This window comes from Drosophila erecta, unplaced genomic scaffold (assembly GCF_003286155.1).
Source record: "Drosophila erecta strain 14021-0224.00,06,07 unplaced genomic scaffold, DereRS2 tig00000021-arrow-pilon, whole genome shotgun sequence".
In the NCBI taxonomy this organism is placed as follows: domain Eukaryota; kingdom Metazoa; phylum Arthropoda; class Insecta; order Diptera; family Drosophilidae; genus Drosophila; species Drosophila erecta.
In genome coordinates, this window is record NW_020825198.1 from 24905962 (window position 1) to 24930010 (window position 24049).

The following is a 24049-nucleotide window of genomic DNA, read 5'->3' on the forward strand; positions in this document are numbered from 1 at the left end:
TATTGATACCAGGAGTGCCTGTAATATCTGTAATAGTATTGTAATTTGCCCAACACCCACACTATATGCAACAATTCTTGTTCGTTCGTGAATTGAACTAACCGTGAAAGGGGATTCGACCGGCACCACATTTTTAAGCTCCTTTACGGGTTTGATGTAGTTTTTCGCCGCCCCTGTGTCTATTAAAATTGTAAGTTGCCTCCCATGCAACTGGCGTTCGATGAACGGCAACCGGGACCGTTCTCTAATAAATTGATCTGATCAGTATCGTCGGTTTCGTTATCTATCTTCGTCATGCGTGCATGTCTTTTATGGCCTCGAATATTTTCGACTCTGGCATTGGCAGACTGACCGCTCCCGAAGGCGGTGATCTGCCTGTGTTGTGCCATAGTGAAGCCTAACTGGTGGGTTTTTTGTTGCGGATAATGGTGGCTACACCAAAGGTTTTATTATACAGTCCCTCCTGAATCTACACAAAAGAGACGATTCTCAAAATATCAACAGTAAAGCGAAAATTAATTAAGCTAAGAATCTGAGAGAAGGAGCACGAATTTATATTTAAGCCAGGCGGGGTGGTGTTAGATGTTAGTTTCCACTCCCACTATCATTACCATCAAAATTCGATATTAATTTTCAGTTTTTTTTTAAGCTATCTTTTTTCTTGTTTATTTATAACAAAACATTTGAAGTATTAGGGTGCGGATACGAATTTACAGGATTAGCACGTATTGTGAAATATAGGTAATATAATACGTTATACGTTAGACCATAGTCCTATTTAACAAAAGTTTTGTTTTCTTTTATCTATTGGTCAAGAATATATGAAATTGTTTTGTTCTGTTTTGTTGTGCTTTTGGCTTTATCTAGTTAATCGCATAATTGAAAGAAAACTATTTATTTTGCTAAAGGAAAGAAAATATTTACATGCAAATAAAGTCCATCTGAATTTCTCTCAGTGTAGCCTGTAAATTTTTACGTTACATTAAATGGCTTTAAAATGAAAAGGAAGTGACAAAAGAGGCAAATCAATCGGCGCGAGCGGTTTATAAGCTTTATCTTAGGTAGCCAGACTTTACACTGAGTGCCATAATGGTGATTTAGTAACTTTGTGTTTTGGTATTTTCACTAACACAATGTTGGTTCTCGTAAAAGGCCTTCTTGTCGATAAGGGGTTGGGGTAATAGTAAAAATTAAACAACGGTTTACAGCCGGTTGGTTATTTATAAATGCAATTAATTTTTGGCTTTTAATTAATTTAAGTTTTTGTTCTGCGATCTTTAATACATTTTTTTCAAGCAGGAATAGCTTACTCCCGGTCTCTTTTGGGTCCACGCGGAGTAGTTTGAAATGCTTCCTCAGGTAGCCCGTGTTTTCTCTTTAAAGGGAATCGATTTTTGCTCAACATACATGTTTTACAGGATGTATTTTGTGGGAAATTATAGCCTTTAATTCCACGACCCATATTCTTCTTCACGATATGACCATATCGCATTTGTCATATAATATTATCGGCGCTGGAAGCCGCAAAACACTGATTGGACTTTTCACCCTATGTATAAAGTTTTGCAGTTTTCTTTACTTGGAATATACACTCGCCCTTCGGTATAATCTTAGCGTGCCTTTCGTCAAAGTGCACCAAATTGCCTTTAGAAATGGTTTGACTTACAGACATGAAGTTTCCCTTCATCGTAGGAACATATAGTACGTCGTTTAATACAAGGGTATATCGATCCGTCTTTATCTTGACCACACCTTGTCCCTCTGCCTTTAGACATCCGTCTCCAGCTAATCCAATTGTTTCGGTGTGCTTTTCCAGGGTTGTAAACCAATTTTCGTCACAGCACATGTGGCTTGTAGCTCCGCTATCTAAGCACCATTTTGCGCGACCAAAGCTATCCGCGCCAGGCGCTCCCAATAAGCTGCCCTATTTTTTAACAGTTGGAGCCTGCTTTTTCTTCTCGGTACGATCCAAACGACATTCGACCTTGATATGTCCACGCTTGCCATAATTATAATAAATCACGTTCTTCCAATTCTTTTTAGAAACTGGCTTAGTTGTGTTTGCAACAAAGGCCACAAATGTGTGACCACAAATTTTCGTAGTCCTTGGGAAGACTCGATAGCAGGATTATGGTTCGAAGCTCCTTACTTATGTCAATTCCCACCGACGATAGTTGATCCAAAACCTCGCTGAAAGCATTCAGGTGACTGCAAACATTTTAGCCATCCTCCATCTTTAAGCTTAGCAACGTTTTGTAAAACGATACTTTTCTGATTGGCCCGCTCGGTTGATGCACCTCTCTGAGTTTAGTCCGAGCTTCAAACGATGTCGTACACGTTATATAGCTTAGTTGCGAAGTTTTAACGCTGAGGGTGATCATGGCCAGAGCCTTACTGTCACGGCTTGGCCAATTTGGATTTTCACCTGCATCATCCTGTTTTAACGTGCCTGATGCCACGTCCCATAGCTCTGTGTGTACCAGTACGCTGAGCACCTGTATACGCCAAGAATCATAATTCTTTTCTTCCAATTTGTCAATTTGGTATAGCGCACTCAGATTAGCAATTCGACTCCGATCCATCTGCCTGCACTCGTAATGCAAGCGCCGCTATTTCCTTAACTTCTCGAAACTTCTTTACTCAAGAAACGCGTGGCTTATACATGTATATGTATGTATGTGTGCCCTGGGCCCATAACCTATTGAAGTTTATTCCCGCTCGAGTAAAAACACGTGCGCTTTGGTTAAGTATATACGTATAAAGTTAAATTTATTCGATACCATCCCATATGCTCCCAAATTCAAATTTTATTTCGGTATCATTAAAAACGTCACAAACAAGCATCAATTAATAAGCGGCAGTGAATTACCTTAGCCTTTTCCACATAAAATGGAAAACCGAGCCAGTGAAATATTGGAACTTGTTCATACAGATGTATGCGGCCCGTTTAGTACACGATCGATGGCAATCGATATTTTCTCACGCTTATCGATGGCAAGTCTCGTCGCATATTTGTTTACTTTTTGAAAGACAAAGACGAGGTATTCTCAAAGTTCGTGGAATTCAAGACACTTGTGGAGAGGCAAACTGGAAAGCTTCTAAAGTGCATACGCAGCGACAACGGAAAGGAATTTGTAAACGCAAACTTTGAAAATTTCCTGAAAGACAATGGGATCAAGCGGCAATTGACAATCCCATACAGCCCACAACAAAATGGAGTAGCGGAATTATGGTTGGAAGCAATGAATCGAGAGTACGAGGCTCTTATGAACAACCAAACTTGGCGATAGTAGATCTTCCGAGAACAAAACGAGCTATAGGTTACAAATGGATATTCACTGTGAAGAGGGATGCCAACGGGCAAGTGCAGCGATACAAGGCACGCCTAGTAGCCAAGGGCTGTTCGCAGCAGTATGGAATTAATTATGCAGAGACTTAACCTGCTTGTCGGATGGAAAGTATTCGTTCCCTGGCTGCACAATTTAAATAACATTTGTACAAAATGGATGTCTGCACGGCTTATTTAAATAGCGATTTAACAGAAACTGTGTACATGCAACAGCGACTCGGATTTCGAGCCAAAGATCATGCGGACGGCGTGCTTTTTCTAAAGAAGGCAATTTACGGTCTTAAACAGTCTGGCAGAGAATGGAACCGTAAATTGGATGAAGTTTTGCGTAGTATTGGGTTTAATCCATGTAAAAGCGAGCCATGTCTATACATGAACAAAGATGGACGCCATCTTGCGTTTATTTTTGTCTATGTTGACGATCTGATCATAGCATGCCAAGATAAAAATGATCTTATCAGCATTAACGGCAAAGTCGCTCAATCTTTCAAATGTGTAGATCACGGACAGTTGCACATGTTTCTTGGATTATAAGTTCAGCGAGAAAGGGAACTAGGCGCGATTATGCTTAGCCAGAGCCAGTATATTGAGAATCTGCTTCAGCGGCACGGTATTAAGGAATGTAGAGCATTCCACTGGATGCAGGATTCCAAATCACATGCGACAAAGAGGGATGCAAAAGAGTCAACGAGCAGGCATATCAAGCGGCCATAGGTGAACTCATGTGGTTGGCGCTATCATCAAGGCCAGACATTTTACATTCAGTATCTAAATTGGCGCAGCGTAACAAGGATCCCCACAGTAAGCATTGGATAGGAGTAAAACACGTACTCAGTTATTTGGCATCGACAGAGAATCTAAAATTGCATTAAAAAGTTACCAATGAACCTATAATTGGTTACGTGGATGCTGACTGGGGAGGTGACAAAAGTGATCGAAAATCATACACAGGATACGTATTCTATCTGGCTGGAGGACCAAATTCGTGGAAATCTAAAAAACAACACAACGTAGCTCTCAGCAGCACAGAAGCGAAATACATGGCGTTATCATCCGCATGCAAGGAGGCGATTTTATTAAGACGACTTATAATGGATATTGGCTGCGGATAATCTGGAACATCGACAATAACGAACACTAACAATTTAAGCGCTCAGCAGTTGCCAAAGAATCCTGTACATCATTCAAGATCAAAACATTGACATCAGGTATCACTTTGTAAGAAATATCGTTAGGGAAGGGCAATTATTTTAAACTATCTTTCAACTAAACAAATGATTACAGATATATTAACATTCAGAAACAAAAGCATTGTGAGCTTACGAAGAAGTTAAGTTTCTACTAAAATATAATATGAGAGCTTACATTGAGGAAGGATGTTGAAACTATCAAATAGAACTGTAATCTCTAACACATAATATGTATCGAATAAAGTTCATTCCATACGTATATACTCAACCAAAGCGCGCGTGTTTTTACTCAAGCGGGAATAAACTTCAATTTCTTTGCCTTGTAATGTTTCTAATATATTATATAATACACTGTTCCTATTTTTTTCTTCACTCGACACTTTGAAAACTGCGGCCCGAATTTCTTATTAAAATTCTTCGAGAAATTACTTCTCGAGAAAAGTTTCTCTTAAACACCCCTTGGCCTTCTTTGTACGAGTCCGGCTTAGCCGTACGGCTATTTTGCTTTATAACTTTGCGTAACCAATGTAGTTTATCCTGACAATTTATAAGCATAGATTCTTCTAAGATAGATAGCTTCCTCAACAACCTATCATCGCTGGCATGATTAATCATATTAAAGCCAAACAATGCCTTATAAGGTGAGCATCCAAGGGCTTCATGCAGCGAGAATCGTAATGACGAGGAAATGCTGGTTAAAATGGCATCCCATTCAGTTTGATCTGCTCGCAGGTAGGATCTTATCGCAGCTAACAAGGAGCGATTAACTCGCTCCGCGGCGATGCTCTGAGGAGAATATAAAGTTGCGAGGGTGTGCTGGATTCCAAACTTGGTTAAAAAGGCTTCAAACTCATTAGACTTGAACTGAGATCTCGGTCTCGATGGTCTCGGGTGTTCCAAATTAATCAAAATTTCTATTCCCTAGAAAATCTATAACCGCGGAGGTAGTCAATTTTTTTAGTGAACATAATGGTATCGGCTGAAATGATCAAGGACAATAAGTAATTCTATGTGACCTTTCTTGCTTCGTGGGTATGGACCTAAAATGTCAATGTAAAGTTTTTGAAAAGGCCTGTCCGACACACTTTGTCGACCCATGGGTGGCCGTAATGTTGTGCTTGGAGCTTTAGTCTCTTTACACACATCGCACGCTCGAACGTATTCCCTAACTTGTTTGGACAACCCTGGCCAAAATATGTGTCGTCGTAGCCGTTCGATTGTTTTCTGCATTCCACCATACGCAGATAGAACAGTCATGGGCTTGGAGAATCGCCGCAACTCGTAACGCCTCTGGCACCCACATCTTCCAACAATCCGAGTCCTGGATTGTATTTCTCGATAGATGTTCCATGTGTATGTACACAAATCGATCTGCCGTTCGCAGATCAGGAAATTTTTCTCTATTGGCTTCTAATATTGTATTGAGCTGAAGGTAATCAGAGCGCCGATTCTGGCACTCGTGTTCTGTTACGCTATAGTTCCATGGCGATTTTCATAGTTTTTTGGACATAAATGCCAGTGGTCTTTCTTCTCCTGTATCAGGTACTTGTACCAGCACAGCACCAATTCCATAATCACCAGCATCACAGTGTACACAAAATTTACGAGAAAAGTCCGCATTTTGTAATGCCGGCGCTGAAGTTAGTAACTGTTTTAATTTTTGCATTGTGTTCTAGGATTCTGGAGACCATTTAAAACATTTTCTGGTTTTTAAGACTTCTGTAATAGGACAGGATATGTCTGCAAAGTCTTTTATAAATCGCCTGTACCAACCACATACACAGAGGAAACCTCTTACTTGTTTCAAGTTCTTGGGTGTGGGCCAATTCATTATACATGATATTTTTTCTGCATCAGTGGCAATTCCACCACTTCCTATCACATAACCTAGATAGTTCACCTAAGTAACGCAAAAGTGACTTTTCTTTATGTTCAGGGTAAGGTTTGCTTTCTTGAATTGATCAGCGATGCGAACTAAGACTGCTAAATGTGACGCGAAATCTTTTAATACAATTCTTAGAGAGCATTACGTAAGCCAAAAGGCATGACCGTAAACTGATATAATGTTCGACCTGGGACGGTAAGATCAGTCAATGGTTTCGCTTTCTCTGTCAACTAAATTTGCCAGTAAGCATCTTAGAGATCCAATTTTGAAATTATATTTGCCTTTGGCAGACGAGCAAATATGCCTTCGATGCTTTGCAGCGGATAGGCATATTTTTTGTAGCCTCATTTAGTTTGCGTGCATCAATACATAAACAAACTTTGTTTGAATTTACGCTTTGAGGAACTCCACGCATTTTGCGAAAGTTTCCATATAGGCTTGTTTTCACGTATGTCAATACTATGCTTAATTAAAGCAGTGCGACCTAATCCTTGTTATTCAAAATTTGGAAATAACTCCTTAACAATTTTAAGTTGCTGTCTTTCATATATTGATAATGGGTATTTTTCCTCTCCTTCCTCTACTTCTGTGTCCTCCGTCATAATAGAACTAATGATCCCTGCAGCTAATCCATAAGCACGCCAGAAATCTATACCTAATATTCCAATTATCCTAATAATACCTCTGAGCTATAGAATGGGTAATGAATAATTCTAAGTCTTTCTGCTTATCTTGATTTTTTTTATTTTTACGAGTCAGCGGTTCGAACTTGGCTTAAAATATTGGCTTAAAATTATTATATTTCGAAAAGTCTGTAAGCGATAATGACGATCCGATACAACTTATATTGGCTCCCGTGTCAAGCAAACCCAGTTCAGAAAACTCCAAAAATTGTACGCTAGCATAACTACGACGGTCAATATTGTTTTGAAAAACAGTTGACACAATTCTAGTTCTCTGCTTTTTTAATGCTCTATAATAATTTCGCATTCTGTGAGTATTTCGTTTATTCTCTTTCACGAGGCCGAAAATTCATTCTCGTACTAAATAATATATTAGTTTTTTAATCTCTTATGATACGGCTTAAAGGATATGTTAACTTCCGAATTCAACTCCTGGCCTAACTTATTTTTTTGAATTGTAATCCTTTCAACATCTGTTCTAGAACTATCTTCTACTTTTGGGACACCCTTCCTGGATTGGATTCCCCTCCTTGCCGGTTTTCCGATTTTCGCTTGCAGTTCTGGCAATTGGGTCTATATATGTGCGGAGCTCCGCAGCCATAACAAAAAATACGTCTCTCGGCCAAGAAATTCTCCCATATGTGGCCAGGAGCCTCAGAATTCCTGCATGACAGAGGAGTCGTGCGTTGAATTGTTGCAATTTCTTCGTTACGTTCTTGAGTCTCCTGTAGTTGTTCGTCCTCCATCGCGTATACGCGATATGAACCGGGCTTAGTTTGAGGTGGTCGCACTCGGCCGGTTTATCTTCCTTAGATTCTCTGGCTTATAAACCAGCTTACGCAACTCTGAGATAGATGAAATCTTTTCAAATAGCAGTCTCTCTTTCATGTCGATTAGTAAATTTCCTTGGATCAACTCTACCAACTCATCTTCTGCAAAACTCACTGATAGTCTATCCATGAGCTTACAAACACTCTCATAAAACGTATCGAAAGACTCTCCTGGCTTTTGCTTCCGGGAGCGAATTTGTTCACGTAACTCGGTTGCCGTTCTACGTTCTAGATATTGTCCTCGAAAAGCAGCACAGAACTGAATGTCTGAACCAACTGCTGTCTTTACCAATTAAAAGATGATGAATATTTCTGCTGATCACCGTCGAAATGTTCAGCTGTCAATATACCTTCACTCGGTATAGGAATTCCTCTACCGATAAACCTTCAACTGTTCCATCAAACCTTAATCCCCATTTCTGTAAGACATCGGCTATTTTATGTGGACCGAGAGGATGCATACCGTGGCCTGACCTATAACTACGAAGAGTAACTGGACTTCCTTGTTCAGGTATTTGGTCGGGTGGGGGTGCAACGCTACCACATATTGATGACAAAACACGAGTTACTGTCTCTCGAACGATCTCCGCTCTCGGTACCCTATTTACAACCGGCTGATGATTCAGTGTTCTATGCCTTTGTGGACGACCTCGTCTAACCGGTAAATTGGCGACTTGATCCAAACGTGTCCGGACTCCTTCATTCATAGGATTACTACCGGTGGGATGTTTATTTTCTGTATTCACTGTATTAGACTGATCATGGACCCTGATCAGGACCTCGGCTGCCGTTGGTGCCGGTTGTGTAAGTGGTTCTAGTTGATGTGCTAAAGAGCGAGTACACGGACGAATCTGTTACAATTGGTCTCATGGCAGGGTAAGGTGACCGCACTCCTTGCATTCGATGAATGGTTACCTACAATTACTTTCCAATTCTTGGGCTGTACTGCTTTTAAGCAGCAGGGACACTCCTTATTTACTTGTATATGTGATTCTAAACAAATCTTATGAAAAACGTGATTGCATTGCGTTAGAACACAAGGTTGCGTTTTAAACATTTTGTTTCGCAAATAATATAACAATTTGCTACAGCGTCTGCTTGGTGCTGAGTTTGGGTTGCATCGAAGCTATGTTCTAATGGCATTATAAACAAAATTGTGATGCAAATTTTTTTTTCTTTGATGGCATTTTCAGAGAGACATAATAAAGATACATATTTCTAGGCTTTCTAATAATTCTGTGCTTCGTGAATTTACTTCAATTGGGCTATGGCCATTAATAAGTGTTACTTATTTGCATCAGCTACTGTACTGTACGGTCTTCTACGGACAAATAAACACAAATGCATATATATTGTTTTCCAGTAGCTTACCTCTAGTCAGTTATCAAACAATGATCACACCTAAGAATACATTGGATTAGGAATTTCTATCTCTTTACTCCAATCGTTAATACTTCTGCCTAACATGCTACCTCTATTCCTGGTCGACTGTTTCCGAATACTCAAAAACTCGAATTCCAAAGATGTATAACAATATCATCCGTTTCTTGACTACATTCATAACGAGAAAAAATCGATATCTTTAAGATTAATGTCTGTTGTAACAACCCGATATATTTCCCACAAATCATAAAAATATAACTCGCAAGGTAATACGTCGATGGCATTTGGTCGTAAGCTGTTCTAATCCCAAAGAATTTTATTTTTTACGGAATTCAATTTTTCTATGTTCGGAAACCCATCAATACTCGCTAATATAGGCTCGCTTTCGAGTAGTCAAAATTTTATTCAATTTCTAGCTTCACATACAACTTTCAAAAATCAGGCCTTTCCTAACCGGCGGCAGCATCAATAATCTGAGTGCATACAAGTTAAAAACAAATTATTGATTTTTAATAAAAAAATACTTTTATTTATTTATTCGGTCGAAGACCGTTTTATTTGATTGTAATTTTAAGACTAATTATTATATTCTAAGCTGGCCCTAAAGAAAGCAGTGTCGCTGGCATTGATCGCGGCAGAGGCTTCAGTGTCGCCGCGGTAGAGGCTTCGTTGCTGAAGAATCGCGGAAGTGTCGCAGACGTTAGGTCAGCATTTTTGGGCAAATGCATTATTTATGGAGCGGATGCTCGTGTGGGTATGGATCAGCATTTTCGACAGGTGCGTTGCATCTCGTATGTAGAACATGTGTTTGCGCAAGTGTCAGGTGACTTTGGGAATTTATGTTTTGTTAACTCTTCCCTCTTTATTTGACGTTTGTCCTCAAGCGTTAAAAGTAAGGCAGGTCGTTAAAGCGAGGTAGTCGTATGACGGTTGATGCGCTCTTGGATGATATTAAATTGCTCTGCTTAAGTTCGGGGTGGCGACCTGTAGTATGACCCTCTCTCGCTTTCTTCTGCTTTGGAAACAAGCACCCGGGATCAGCAGTGAAATGCCGAATAATAATATATTATGATCGTGCTTCTATTGAAGATGGTGTCAATCTTAAGCTTATGCAATAGCTTGATGTTGTTGACATGCAGGCTCTCCAATCATTCCAGAGAAACTATTTTGATTCTCTCTGTCTCCTCCGGTGTTAATTGTATGATGGGCGCGCTTGGCCTTGTCAATGTTACCTCGGTGTTGCCAAATTCCATATCGCCTATATTTAGAGTCGTTGAAGAATTTTACCACATACGAGCCCACCAAACGCTTCATCTTATTGCTCCATCTCAACGTGCCATTGAAGTTGTTGAGCATTAATATTCCATCGTCGACCTCTTCGATCGTGTTAATATGATCTGCATTACCAAATCCGCACTCCGACTGTTCTCCTACCAAAAGCCTAGGCAAAAATAATTTCTTACTTAGGTCTACGATTTCGTTTTTAGTACAAATCTTAATATTATTAAAAGTATTACAATTTTAATAATATAATGGAATAATCCAATCATTTCGTAATTTTTTATTAATAACTCTCTGAATTTAACATTGATGATTGTATTATTCTTTACGATTGGCTTGATTAAAATGTTTTCGTGTTCTTTATTCTCTAGATTTGGAATTTTTATTACGTATAAAAGTGTCGTTCTATTATGAAAGACTGAAACGTCTGAAAAACCTTGCATTTCCTCTATGAATAACGACGTTAGATTTCCAATTTAAAAAATGTTTACTTCCTGAACTTCATTTTCTCCTAATAAAAATGTATTTATTACGTTAATTTTTGCAAATTGGATGGCATACTTTATATTTATTATTTCTTCATTGATGAGCCTAATTCGATTTTGAAGATTAAGTGTTATCTCTTCCGTAAAGTGATCATTTTTTCTAATGAAATTAGTTATGGAATTAGTGACACTAGACAATTTATCAAGTCTGACCTTAAATTGGTTATTGATTACCATTATTATTATTATTATTGTTGTCTATTATCTCGTTAACGTTGTTTTCCAAGGATGTAAAGTCGTCATGATCTGAGGTACCTGCCACGTATTTCCATGTGGTGCTCAGTAAATTAAGGGCTCTAACGGGTCTACTGTTATGGAAGAGGGAGTTAATGGTGTAGAAAGTGGAGAAAGTTAGATTCATTTCGTGGTTCAGGGTGTGGTAGTTGTCCGTAGTTCTTTGCCTATTTTCTATGTGTCCAGATAGTTTATTTAGTGTGTCTTCGATATGGTTCAAGTCAATATAGGTCTGGTTGTTGATGTTCTTATGTTACCTATTCCCTTATAGATCGTCGCTGTTAGTACGTCCGTATAGTTCGTAATTTCCATGGTTACGTCTGCTCTGGTCAGTGTCCCGAGAGTTAGTATTCTGCAAAAAAGGTCAGTCATTCTTTAAGTTACTTTTATGTACTGTCCTGCCCGTCTCTGTTATTATAGTGGTTTCTTTGTTTTCTTTAACTATTTCCCTTGTGAAATTGGGTAATATCTTTGAACATACTCTGGCGTTAATTCTAACGTAAACTTCGTCGCCTGTCTTGTACGTTTTAATGGGTTTTCGTTTATTGTTGTGGTATTGTAGGCCTGAAAGCTTGTAAAGCTTCCTCGTCAAGTTCTATTGTCTTAGCCTTGGATTGATTTTTGGACACACGTCCATCTTACCCTCTTAAAGGAGAAGTCAGGGTCTTAGAGAGTCTAGCTAACTTTAGCTGGACTGGCTTTAATCCCTTTATCAGAAATAAGTTTGAGGAATTCCACCCTGGACTTGAAAAACTCGCAGTTGTCCAGTTGACACTTCATGTTAGCGTCATTATAGATGGCAAAAAGTTTATTTAATTCTTTGATTTGTGGTGGAGTCATATGGTCGGTACGGGGGCAAATGCTGTTCACTGCCTCGAGTTTCTTTTCCTTAATTTGTAATTTAACTCGGTTTTTTATTATCCTTAGATTTTTATTGGTGTGAGTAGTAGCTTGCAATTCTTTCATTCTATCGTTTCCTAAAATAGCATCAAAAGTTTTCAGTGTGGGGAGTAGGAAAAATTTAATGGGAACGTCGGAAATGTTGAACAAATTTGATTTTATATAGTGGGTGATTTTGATGCTACCTCCTACTGAGATTGCATCGAATGGTTTTTCCTTGGATATCGGCTGAATATAATTTTTATTTGATCCCGTGTCAATTAGAATTTTTAATGTTTTCCCGTCCCCTACATTTGCTTCGAAGTATGGCAAGGAGGAGCGGGTAATTCTAAAAAATGTAAGTCCGTAGGTTCTTCTTCTATCTTCTAGCTGTGTATTCCTGTAGGGTCTCGTCCAATTCTCCTACTGCGTTTTCCTGTTCCAGAATTTGATCATAATCCTTTTCGGTCATGTCGGTTTGTTTGTTGTCATATTTTTGGATGTTGAAGTGTCTTGTTCTTTTGTCACCTATTGCTTGGGTTCCCTTTAAGCTTTTACCAGCTTCGAACCTGGGCCTGTTCATATAATTAATTTGCCTAGAACGGATACTAGGGTCGACCTCCATTGGTTCGGGCTTCGCCAATGGTTTAGGTGCCAATGGTCGAGGTGGTGGGGTTGGAAACCTGTTATTGACAGCTATGGTTCTTGGGAATAGCTGTGGTCTAAGTTGTTGGTACGGTAATTGGTATTGCTGTCGTGGTGGACCTTGATTAAAGAATTGTTGGTATAGATGTGGCTGTTGTCGCACCACTGGGACATCATTATACTTGATTTTGTTTCTGGGTAAGGGTACTGGTAAACTTTGTACTGGTCTAAAACCCTGATTTCTAAAGTTGGCATGAGCGGTCCTGAAATTTTGGTTCTCAAGCTTTAGGCACAAGTGTAGTGGCAGATCTTGTGGCAAATCTTCTTTAATACCAAGAAGTCTAGGTAGGTCTCCTCTTACGCCCCCAACAAAAGTATCTAAGGCCCTGTCCCTATAGAACTGTGTCATAACCTTTTCTGATTCTTTGGATAGTTCCATACATCCAACCTTGTTAAGTATCAAGGAGAGATGGTTGTAAATCTCCTGATAATATTCTTCTACCATTTGGCTATTTTGCACCATTGTTGTCATTTGGTGCACTAAAGTGTTTACGTCACGTTTGTCTGCATAATGCAGAGTCAGACATCTGGATATAGCGGATCAATCCAATGGCACATTATAGGACTCTAGTACCGCGTCTGCGTGACCTATGATTTTATTTCTTATGGTATGCAGGATACCGAAATATTTTGGGCTGTCCCTCATTGCTTCGTAAGCACTCAAGACTCTCTCTAATGACTTTCTACATTAATTAAATTCGGCTCGGTTACCAGAAAATTCTCGTAAGCACTTAACTATATCAGGCACTTTATCGAGGTCATTTAAGTTTTGTCTCTAGTCTGGTCTAATTGTTTCGACAGTCGCGTCAAAAAAATTTCCAGATGAATTCATTGACCTAACTAACGTGGGTATCTGCTCCTGCAATGTTTCTGCCTCCATTATGGTTATCCAACATTTAATCTCATTCATGTCTAGTGTATTGCGTTGACCTGAACTACTCGCGTTGGATGTAGAGGGCTGCGTGTTTAAGACGGGGGTCTAACTAGGTTATTCGGGTTCGACATAATAAATTTCTGTTATCAATCTCACAAAACAGGCTAAAATTTTTTTTTTTGTAAATTGGAAAAAATTAGTTTTTAAGAAATGTTTGCTTTGTAAATATTAAATATACTAGTTTGATCTTAGTGTTTTGTTAAAAATTTGGTGTGTTGTAAATATTAAAAATTAATTTTATGTTTCTTTTTTTTTTTTGATTAAATCGTAATACGAATCTTTTAAAAATTGTCTATATATTTTTTTCTTAATACTGTCTTACATTAAAATGTTGATCTGCATCCTTCCCGGTGATCTGCAGCCTCCCAGATTTACTCCTTTTTGCCTTTCGCTACTTGGGATCCAGTAGCACACACTTCGATTGGAGGGTGAGCTGCGGTTGTACCTTACAACTCAGAGCAGGATCAACTCCGATCTATTATTGCCGGCGTGGTAATTTTATTTATGTTGTTTTGCGTCGACCGGCAAAGTTTTTTGTGTAGCCGGGAGTCTGTTTCGATCGCGAAAGGTTATATTTAAAATTTGTTTTCTCTTCATAACCGTCACTCTGCAGAATTTTTCAGCACTTAACATGAACTTAGTTTTGTTGTACGTGTGGGGCGGTCCCTGTTCGGGCGCCAGTTAAAAACGAATTATCGATTTTTAATACAAAAATATTTTTATTTATTTACTCGGTCGAAAACCGTTTTATTTGATTGTAATTTTAATACTAATGATTATATTCTAAGCTGGCCCTAAAGAAAGCAGTGTCGCTGGCGTTCATCGCGGCAGAGGCTTCAGTGTCGCTGGCGTTGGTCGCGGCAGAGGCTTCGTTGCTGAAGAATCGCGGAAGTGTCGCAGACGTTAGGTCAGCGGATGCTCGTGTGGGTATGGATCAGCATTTTCGACAGGTGCGTTGCACCTCGTATGTAGAACATCTGTTTGGGCAATAGAGAGTGTCAGGTGACTTTGGGAATTTATGTTTTGTTAACTTACAAGCACTTGCACCACGTTGGGCGCCAAAAATCTATGTGGTGTAGTAACGCCATTGAAATAGGGAAACATTCACTGGGTATCCTGGTTCTTAATTCAATTCCAGGGTGTTATCCATTTCCAGGCTTGTCGACCATTAACCAATAGTTGAGCGGGACCCATTGATTCCTAGCTCTTTCGGGAGATGTGGGGGTTGTTTTGCTGCGGATAATGGTGGCTACACCAAAGGTTTTATTATAGAGTCCCTCCTAAATCTACACAATGAGACGATCCTCATACTAAAACAACCGAGGTCAGAACCAAACAAAACACGGTTAAATGGTTTTCTTCAAAAAAAAATTAACAGTAAAGCGAAAATTAATTAAGCTATAATGTGAGAGAAGAAAGCACGAATTTGTATTTAAGCCAGACGTGGTAGTTTTAGATGTTAATTTACACGTCCACTATCATTACCCTCCCAACAGTAGTCTGACGTATAGTGTATTTTTTTGAAAGACCCCAAATGTAATTAATTAATATGCATCACCTTATTATGCTCCCCTGCCATGAAAAAGTTAGACTTAGAATTTCATCTTAATACAAAAACAATTTTTAATGATCAATATGCTATTTTTTTCTTTCATTTCTTCTTGCGGTGTACATAATTATCGTTTTAGATAAAACAATCTACTCCTTTCATATTCTTGTCGCTTGCTTTCCTAAGTCCGCTTTACTTATTGATATTATTTTTTTTAAGCTCTCCTATTTCTTGTTTATTTATAAGAAAACATTTAAAGTGGTAGGGTGCGGATACGAATTTACAGGAGTAGCACGTATTGTGAAATATAGGTAATACGTTATTTAACAAAAATTTTGTTATATCTTTTAACTGTTGGTCAGGAATATATGAAATTGTTTTGTTCTGTTTTGTTGTGATTTTGGATTTATCTAGTTAATCGCATAATTGAAAGAAAACTAAAACTGCTAAAGGGAAAAAAATATGTACATGCAAATAAAGTCCATCTGAATTTCTCGCAGTAAGTCCCGTCAATATTTACGTTTCATTATAGAGATTTTAAATGAAAAGGAAGTGACAAAAGAGGCAAAGTAATATGCGCGAGCTGTTGATACACCTTATCTTAGGTAGCCAGCCTTTACACTGAGCGACATAATGGCGATTTAGTAACTTTGGGTTTTGGTGTTAACACTTACCCAATGTTGGTTATCGAAGAAGGCCTTCTTATCGATAAGGGGTTGCGTTATTAGTATCAATGAAACTATAACAGAACAATTTAATTTTTTTTTACATGATTGTTATTAACGGATTGATAGTATCTTGTTTTATATTCTTTTTTTTTTTTGTTTATGTTTTATTGTTAGCTATATATATGTTTTTTTTCTGTTTCATTATTATTTATTCATTTCGATTTTTAGGATAATGACTGCAACAAAACTTTTCTTTTTCAATGTGCGAATTTACTAGGGGTAAGCCAGGTTGTATTTCTTTTCTTCTTTTTATTAACTTATCATCTGCACATCCACATCACTATCATAAAATTCTGGCAACAGAACATTGTCTGTTTCCGATAATTATAATTAGGCGCGAGTATTACTGGTTTTTAAAAGACTTGCTATATAAGGCCATTACATATTATAACGTCGTCCATGTACACAACGACAGCATTAATGGCGATGAGCTTCCTTAGAACTGCCATGATGAAAGTGGTGAATACTGCAGATGAATTAGATATGCCAAACGGAATTGAGTCACGAATGATGTATATTTCCGAGAGCCCGGGTCGATTGGAACGTGGAAGAAGTTAAGTTCTCGTTAGACACAGCATAGTCGCTTCATTCCCTTTTTCTACCAAAACTTCTGTCGATCTGTACTCAGAGATACTCGGCAGAATGACGCTCTTAGCAAGCCACTCTTTATATCATTGTCAACTGTTTTTTGACCGCATACTGGTAAACAGCCTTGATGGATGCCGATACTTCAGAATTTCGTTCTTTAAGATGATTTTTATGAGTACTAGTCCATTTGCGTTGCGTTCGGGTGCAAACACTTCAATCAAAGTCTCGACCTCGACGTTCTGTGATTGATTTTAAAGTGACAAATCAAAATTATCTGAAAGTGCAACACGTTCTGCACACATGCCTTTAAGCTCTTGTAGAAACTCGGTCTCTGTGTTGCGCTGCTCCTAGTCGATATTTATACCCGATACTCGTAAAACAAAAGGGTATACTAGATTCATTGAAAAGTATGTAACAGATAGATGGGATCGTTTCCGACCAATAAAAGTATGTATATGCTTGATCAGGATCAATAGCCGAGTTGATCTGGCCATGTCCATCTGTCCGTCCGTCTGTCCGATTGAACACCTCGAACTACAAAAGCTAGAATGTTGAGATTAAGCACGCAGCTTCCAGAGGCTTAGACGCAGGGCAAGTTTGTTTCCAAATGTTGCCACGCCCACTCTAACGCCCACAAACCGCACAAAACTGTCACGGCCACACTTTTGAAAAATGTGATATTTTTTCATTTTTGTATTTATTTTGTAAATTTTAGTTTACTTTCAATACCATTTTCGGTTTTACTTCTTTCCAAATCTCCTGTGTTTCTGCTTTAATTCTGCTGATTTACAACTGCTTCTCTTGTTTCTTTCTTGCTCAGTCCCTGTTTCGTAATCGCAATACTCTCTCTTGCATTCATCTCTTCCAGGTGACCAATCCTCATTGTTCTGGACACACCGCCACTACTCCTACTTTATATTCGACTTCCGCTTTCCGTTGTGGGTCAACATGTTTTTATAAGATTCCTGTGCGCTTTGAATCTCGATCATTGCAACCTTTCTAAGTTGCTGCCGTTGCTTGTCATTCACCCTTTCAACTTGATCATTTCCACGGCGAAATGATTGTGCTCCAAACGTGCTCTATTCCGTTTTTCTTCTCATGTTCAGCAAACAAGACGACCGTTAAAGTGGAGCCATGGTTGCAAAAATTTCTGATCGCAAATACAAGGTGCGTTATGAAAGTAATGCGCATGGTTTCATTGTCACGTAACTACCTGTCGTAGCACGCTCGGACCTGTCTGAAAATTTGGGGCGGAGTCTCTCCTTTCCAACGCGCTCGGTCTCAGTTCGCTCTGAGCAATAGAAGTGGTAGGACGTGTCGTAGAGCGAAGTAATTTTTTCTGTTGTGTCACGGTGCGATGGAGCGTTCGCTGGAACAGCGGTACGCCATAAAGTTTTGTGTGCGACTTGGCAAAAATGCATCGGAAACTTATCAAATGCTTCGAGAGGCCTTTAAGGAGGAGTGCATTTCGAGATCTCAGTGTGGAAGGTGGCACAAGGCCAACAATTCTTCACAGCGCAAAACTCGAACGTTTTTCTGCTCCTCCGTCAACACCTTCGGCACAAGCGTCGCACAGACCTTTCGCATTTGCAAATCTTCCTTCACTATTCCATGTTCCGCAAATGTTGACAAGTTTAGGATGTCAGCGATTGCCCGGATGCTTAACCGACGGTCTGAACTCAAAGTTTCTCGCACACGGCGAACGTTTTCATCAATTCGTGCTGTTGTTGGACGTCCGGAACGTGGATCGTCGGTGACCTCCTCTCGACCCTCCTTGAAGGCCTTGTGCCACCTTCCACACTGAGATCTCGAAATGCACTCCTCCTTAAAGGCCTCTCGAAGCATTTGATAAGTTGTCAGACAGGTCCGAGCGTGCTACGACAGGTAGTTACGTGACAACGAAACCATGCGCATTACTTTCATAACGCATATGTACTTATACTGTACTTCATATGTACTTATACTGTTTTCCTGTGAAATAAACGTGTCGCGTGTGAACGGGTTTACAGTTTAAAAATCGTGCGGATTTTGATGCATTCATCCGAGTTATGTAAATACAAGTTTCATCTTCTTTAAACATTGCTCTGCAGTCTCGGCGTCGATAATTATATCACACATCAACAAATCTGCTTATCAGCTGTTGGAAAACGTGGTTAACGTAGCGAAAAAAACAGCTGGCGAGTTCCGAAATCCAAACGCGAAAGCAGTCTCTCAAAGCCATCGAATTCTGTTTCTTTGTCCTTTTTGCTCTCCAGTACTGAACGGCTTGAAAAGCTTGATGTAGATGGGCGAATGATTCCAGCAGCTAACCATTCGTCGATCTGCTTTTTGACATCCTTGGTATTTTGCTGAAGATGTACTTGCGCAGAATAGATACATCGGCTTCCGTATCAATAAGACATTTCACTTCCTTGTGTTGTTGGTGACCATTCTTATTCAGTAGAAGCAGTATATCTTCCTGTCGCTGAATTTGTGCGGCTTCTTTTGGTTCGACTCCACTTTCCATACTTCGGCTTGAACGGCTTCTCGGCCACACATCTCGGCTTCTCGGCTGCACACATTTGGTCGACTGAACTCCGTCTCCAGCAGCATACACATTTCTACCAAAGACACTAGAATAACAAGATGCGTAACGGCCATACATTGGTTTTGCTCTATGCAGCCATAGTGGCGGCATACTTTTTTGGTGACGGCAATAATTGCTCTCTCCCCGCTCGAGTAAAATTGAGAGCATAAGAATCTAAAAATAGAATTTACGGTCTTGTGAGTGAAAACAGTACGCAAAAAAGTGTGCATGTGTGCGTTGTGCTAAAAGACGAGAAACGAATTTGATTAATGTTTTGGTCAGTTTCGTTGTAATATGATCTAATAAAATATTATTTAAAAATTGATGCTGTGACTATTATTTTATTTAAAGTTATTTTAATATACCTTAGTTAAAATCGCCGCTAGAATTAACTACCGTTTACATATGATCTTTACCTATAAACTTTTTTTGAATACAAATCCGAATATATTATTAAGATTTGGAAAAATAGTAGCAAGCGATGAGCTCTATGTATTTGTCAACCTTAAGCAAACGAATTAAGAAGAACTAAAAGAAATTTAGCGGTTTTTAAAAATATCAAATTAGAATATAACAAAAATTCAACAAAATAATATACAATAAATATACATGATAATATAAATATACATATTTTTTTACTTGTATACTAGTAATTTGTACTAATAAATATACTAAATAGTTAAAAAAAAGTTCATATGCAACCAGTTTATTGCAAAATTGAATTCTTGAGGCTGGACCAGCGCACCTAAGAATCACTAACTTCAAATATTTTTTCCACGTCATAAGCTGAATACTCAAACGACAAATTTTCTAGTATAAAGTAATTTATGAAATTAATTAGGTATTATTATGAACATTTATTCACCTATTACTATTACTAGAATGTATAAAAATATCTATCATGTTAAGGTAATGCAAAATTAGAGTTTTTTACATAGTGTCAATCGATTACAAATAATATAGATTGAACGTCCATAAACTTCTGAAGTGACGGGCATATTTTGTTAAATTAACAATACATGTGCTCATACGTGTGCAAATTAATTATTGTCGCAGGGTGGCGTACCTCACAGACCTTTTCCCGCGCCGCACTAGTTCACTCCTGTCGTCCGGTTCTGGGCGTCGATGGTCTGCGTTGAGGTATCACGGTGGCCACCTTGCCGTTGTATTTTTTGGTGAATTTAGGAATACTACGTTGGAAGGGTGAAGTCAAGCTGTGAATGATAATAAAAGATAACGGCTATAACGGAGTTGTATTGGATCAGAGCTTGTGATCTTTATTCTTCGGATCTTCAAAACGAACTGAACATAATATTTCAGCTTAAAGCTAACACAAGTTGGGAGCTCATGGCGGCCTTGCAAAAGTGCTGTGTTTGCCGGCTATGCACGAGCATCCGATCAAATGCTGTGTAAGCCGCTGCTGACTTCCAGCACAAGGTTATGTCCTGTCTGGTTGACACTTGCACACAACAGTGGTGGACTATCGCAGTATGCGTACAAGAGAGCTGCTGGCTCTATAACGCTCTCTCTCTCTGGCTCTAGACGAGAAGCGACAGACCCCTATTTTTTATTAGTTATGTTTCGATAAGCTCCGGCTAAGACATATATTGTCCGACTTATGGTTTGCCTCTTTCGTTACCCGCATAGTTTTCTTCGGCTGTTCTGGTCTGTACGGAAATGATTTATGGTTCTGTGAGAGAAATGATCTAAGGTGGTTATCCAAGCGATAGAACTGATTCGATTGCGAAATTTAACGCATAAGTTGTTAATTGGAACTCCTTATTGCAACTGAGAAATATTTATTTTGATACTAAGTAAATTTATAGATTCTTAAAAGAGTCTAGAGCTTTGTTGTTTGGGGAAATTCATATTATGAATGATATTCTTTTGGACACGTTTGATTTTGCTAATTGCTACGTGATTTTGCTAATTACTCGTAGAGCAAAAGGGTATACTAGACTCGATAAAAAGTACGTAACAGGTTGAAGGAAGCGTTTCCGACCATATAAGTATATAATAGGTTGGAAAATATCTCCCTTCCGCTTTTTTGCTCTTTATTCAATGCTTTATAAAAAGTGTTACAGTGATCGGATTTAGTTCAAATATGCGCCGTTTTGTTCGATAATCTGTTTCCATCTAGATGGCAACTTCATAATACCTCCCTCGTAGAAGCCCCCCTCCTTATTTGCGAAGAACTCGGACAGCCACTTTTCACAAGCCTCTTTTGAGTTCAACTTTACACCACCAAGGGCATTCGCCATGGACAGGAACAGGTGGTAATCACTTGGCGCTATGTCCGGGCTATATGGTGGATGCGATAAAACCTCCCATCCGAACTCCCTTAGCTTCTGACGAGTCATCAACGAAGTGTGTGGTCTGGCGTTGTCCTGGTGGAACACTACACCCTTCCTGTTGGCCAATTCTGGACGCTTCTGGTCGATCGCCTGCTTCAAGCGGTCCAGTTCGCAGTAGATGGTAGAATTAAGCGTCTGGCCATATGGGAGCAGCTTATAGTGGATGATTCCCTTCCAATCCCACCAAACACACAGCAAAACCTTCCTGGCCGTCAATCCCGGCTTGGCCACTGTTTGGGACGATTCACCGGCCTTCGACCACGACCGTTTTCGCTTGATATTGTCGTATGTGATCCATTTTTCGTCGCCAGTCACCATCCATTCAAAAGACAAAAAGGCGGAAGGGAGATATTTGCCAAACTAATATATTCTTCGTCAGGATCAATAGCCGAGTCGAACTGGACATGTCCGTCTGTCTGTCCATCCGTATGAACGTCGAGACCTTTGGATCTATAGCAGCTAGAAAATTTATATTGGGAATGCAGATTCCAGAGGCATAGACGGAGCGCATGTTTTTTAAATGATGTGGCCACGTCCACGGTGAAAAACTGCCACGTCCACACTTTTAAAATTTGTTGAGATATTTCTTATTTTTTTTATTAGTCTTATAAATTTCTATCGAATTGATATTAAAACTTTTTGCCATGCCTTTTGGCCCTGACTATTATAGCGGTAATTGCCTATATTGAAAATGTTAAGGTACAGCTGCAGGCTGTGTAAGTTGCTAACCGACGTAATTATAGTTTTTTCGTCGTAACGTTGTTGCTTTCCGAATTGGTAATATCGAATTCTTGGGGGCGAAATTGGTAGTTGTCTATAAAATTGAGTGTTGTAAGGATCAGGTAATGGTTTTGAATTCTGGTTCCTAAATTGTCTTGTCAGTCCCATGTTTGTATCCCATTAGCCATCACATCAATCACTAAGTGAAGCTGAATTAAATGATGTCGAGCTTCATAAAAATAAAAATGATGGAGTTCATTATGTTTCAAAGTTTTGAAGTTTTCATCATCATCTATTATTTTCATCAATTACTGGGTATGCTGCGATGCGCAAAGGGTGAAGGGGTGGTATGTGGCCCTGCCTGCCTTCAGTCCTTCAATTCCACCGATGGGATATTATCAAGTTAAGTTCGATTTGCCGGAGTTAGGTTGAACGAATTCGGTTTACAGTGAGTTGCGTGTTAACTAAAGCAGTCGCAGTTAATTATTAGCAAAGTGCAATAAAAAAAAAAATGAATTGGACTCCAAGTACAACGACTTTATTGATTTAATTCCCATTAGCAACTAAAGTACCTAAACTGTCCCTATCAAGCTGTAAGACTTTAGCTGTTGGCTGCGCTGCCCTTGGTGCTAGAGGATCGACGTCGGCTTCGCTGTTTCCAACAGGCCACGAAAAGATGTTATATTGATTAAACTGGTGCAGTTTTTCTAGGAAGCGTTTGCCAAACAGATTCTTAGAGTTCCGCTTGGCAGCTCGGCGCCTGCAGGAAATTATGCAGATGCTGAGCTTGCATATTGGAGATTGTTCTTAGTGTTCGCATAATGGTTGTTAGCTTATACATGGCACAAATAACTTTTAATGGAGCACACGATCTTTTCTAATGCATGGTGATGATCCCTACGCCGCTGCAGTGGCCTTTTGTACATGTTAGTAGTTTTCAGAGTCACTAGGTTCACGCCTAAGATCTCGTCCGTATGATCTACGGTGTTGATTGTGGTGACGGTATTGTCAGAAGCTCTGGACTTCTTGCCGCCAATCTTGAAACTCTCTTTGTGCTGGATGAATGAGTAATGTTCACCAGTCTTCCTTTGTCATGAGTCCTAATGGGGATCTTCTCGTTAAACCATCAAGAGGCCAAGACTTTCCAAAAACTCAGCCATCCTACTCCGAATCAATGCTACAAAGCCAAAGATACTTCGGGAAAGTGCAATGCCAACAGTTCAAAGTGTATCAAATTGTATCAAAATTCTTAAAGCAAATTTATATGGACGATGTACTCACGGGAGCGTATACTGAGGATGAGCTTATTTGCAAGCTGGATGAGCTAGTCCATCTAACGAGACTCTACAGAAAAAATTCTTGGCATACACTGGGATTCTAAAAAACTGTGCCAATCGATAAGTTCCGTCGGACGTAGCACGCATTTTTGATCTGCTGGGTAATTAGTTACTTACCATAAGTTAGAGAACATCTTTAATATTCCGGACCTAAATGTAAAGTTTATCCTGTTCCACACATACAAATTTTTTGATGCTATTTTGAACAACGATATTTTCGAAAGAATTTCGTACAGAGATAAAAACAAGTCGGGTTCCTCTACTTTCCAATACTATTGAAAGTGCGTTTGCTTGTTCAAATAAAAAGTT

At 39.2% G+C, this 24049-nt stretch overlaps 1 protein-coding gene across 1 annotated transcript in view; it reads left to right on the forward strand.

The window, feature by feature from the left end:
• Positions 1 to 17660, forward strand: part of LOC26526594 (piezo-type mechanosensitive ion channel component) — a gene marked incomplete at its 3' end in the record, with an annotated part of 53981 nt that extends 36321 nt beyond the window's left edge. The window contains exon 7 of the mRNA XM_026976418.1: positions 17632 to 17660. Within this exon, the coding sequence (XP_026832219.1) occupies positions 17632 to 17660 (29 nt within the window). The remainder of the gene's footprint in view (positions 1 to 17631) is intronic.
• Between the last annotated feature and the right edge of the window lie 6389 nt (positions 17661 to 24049).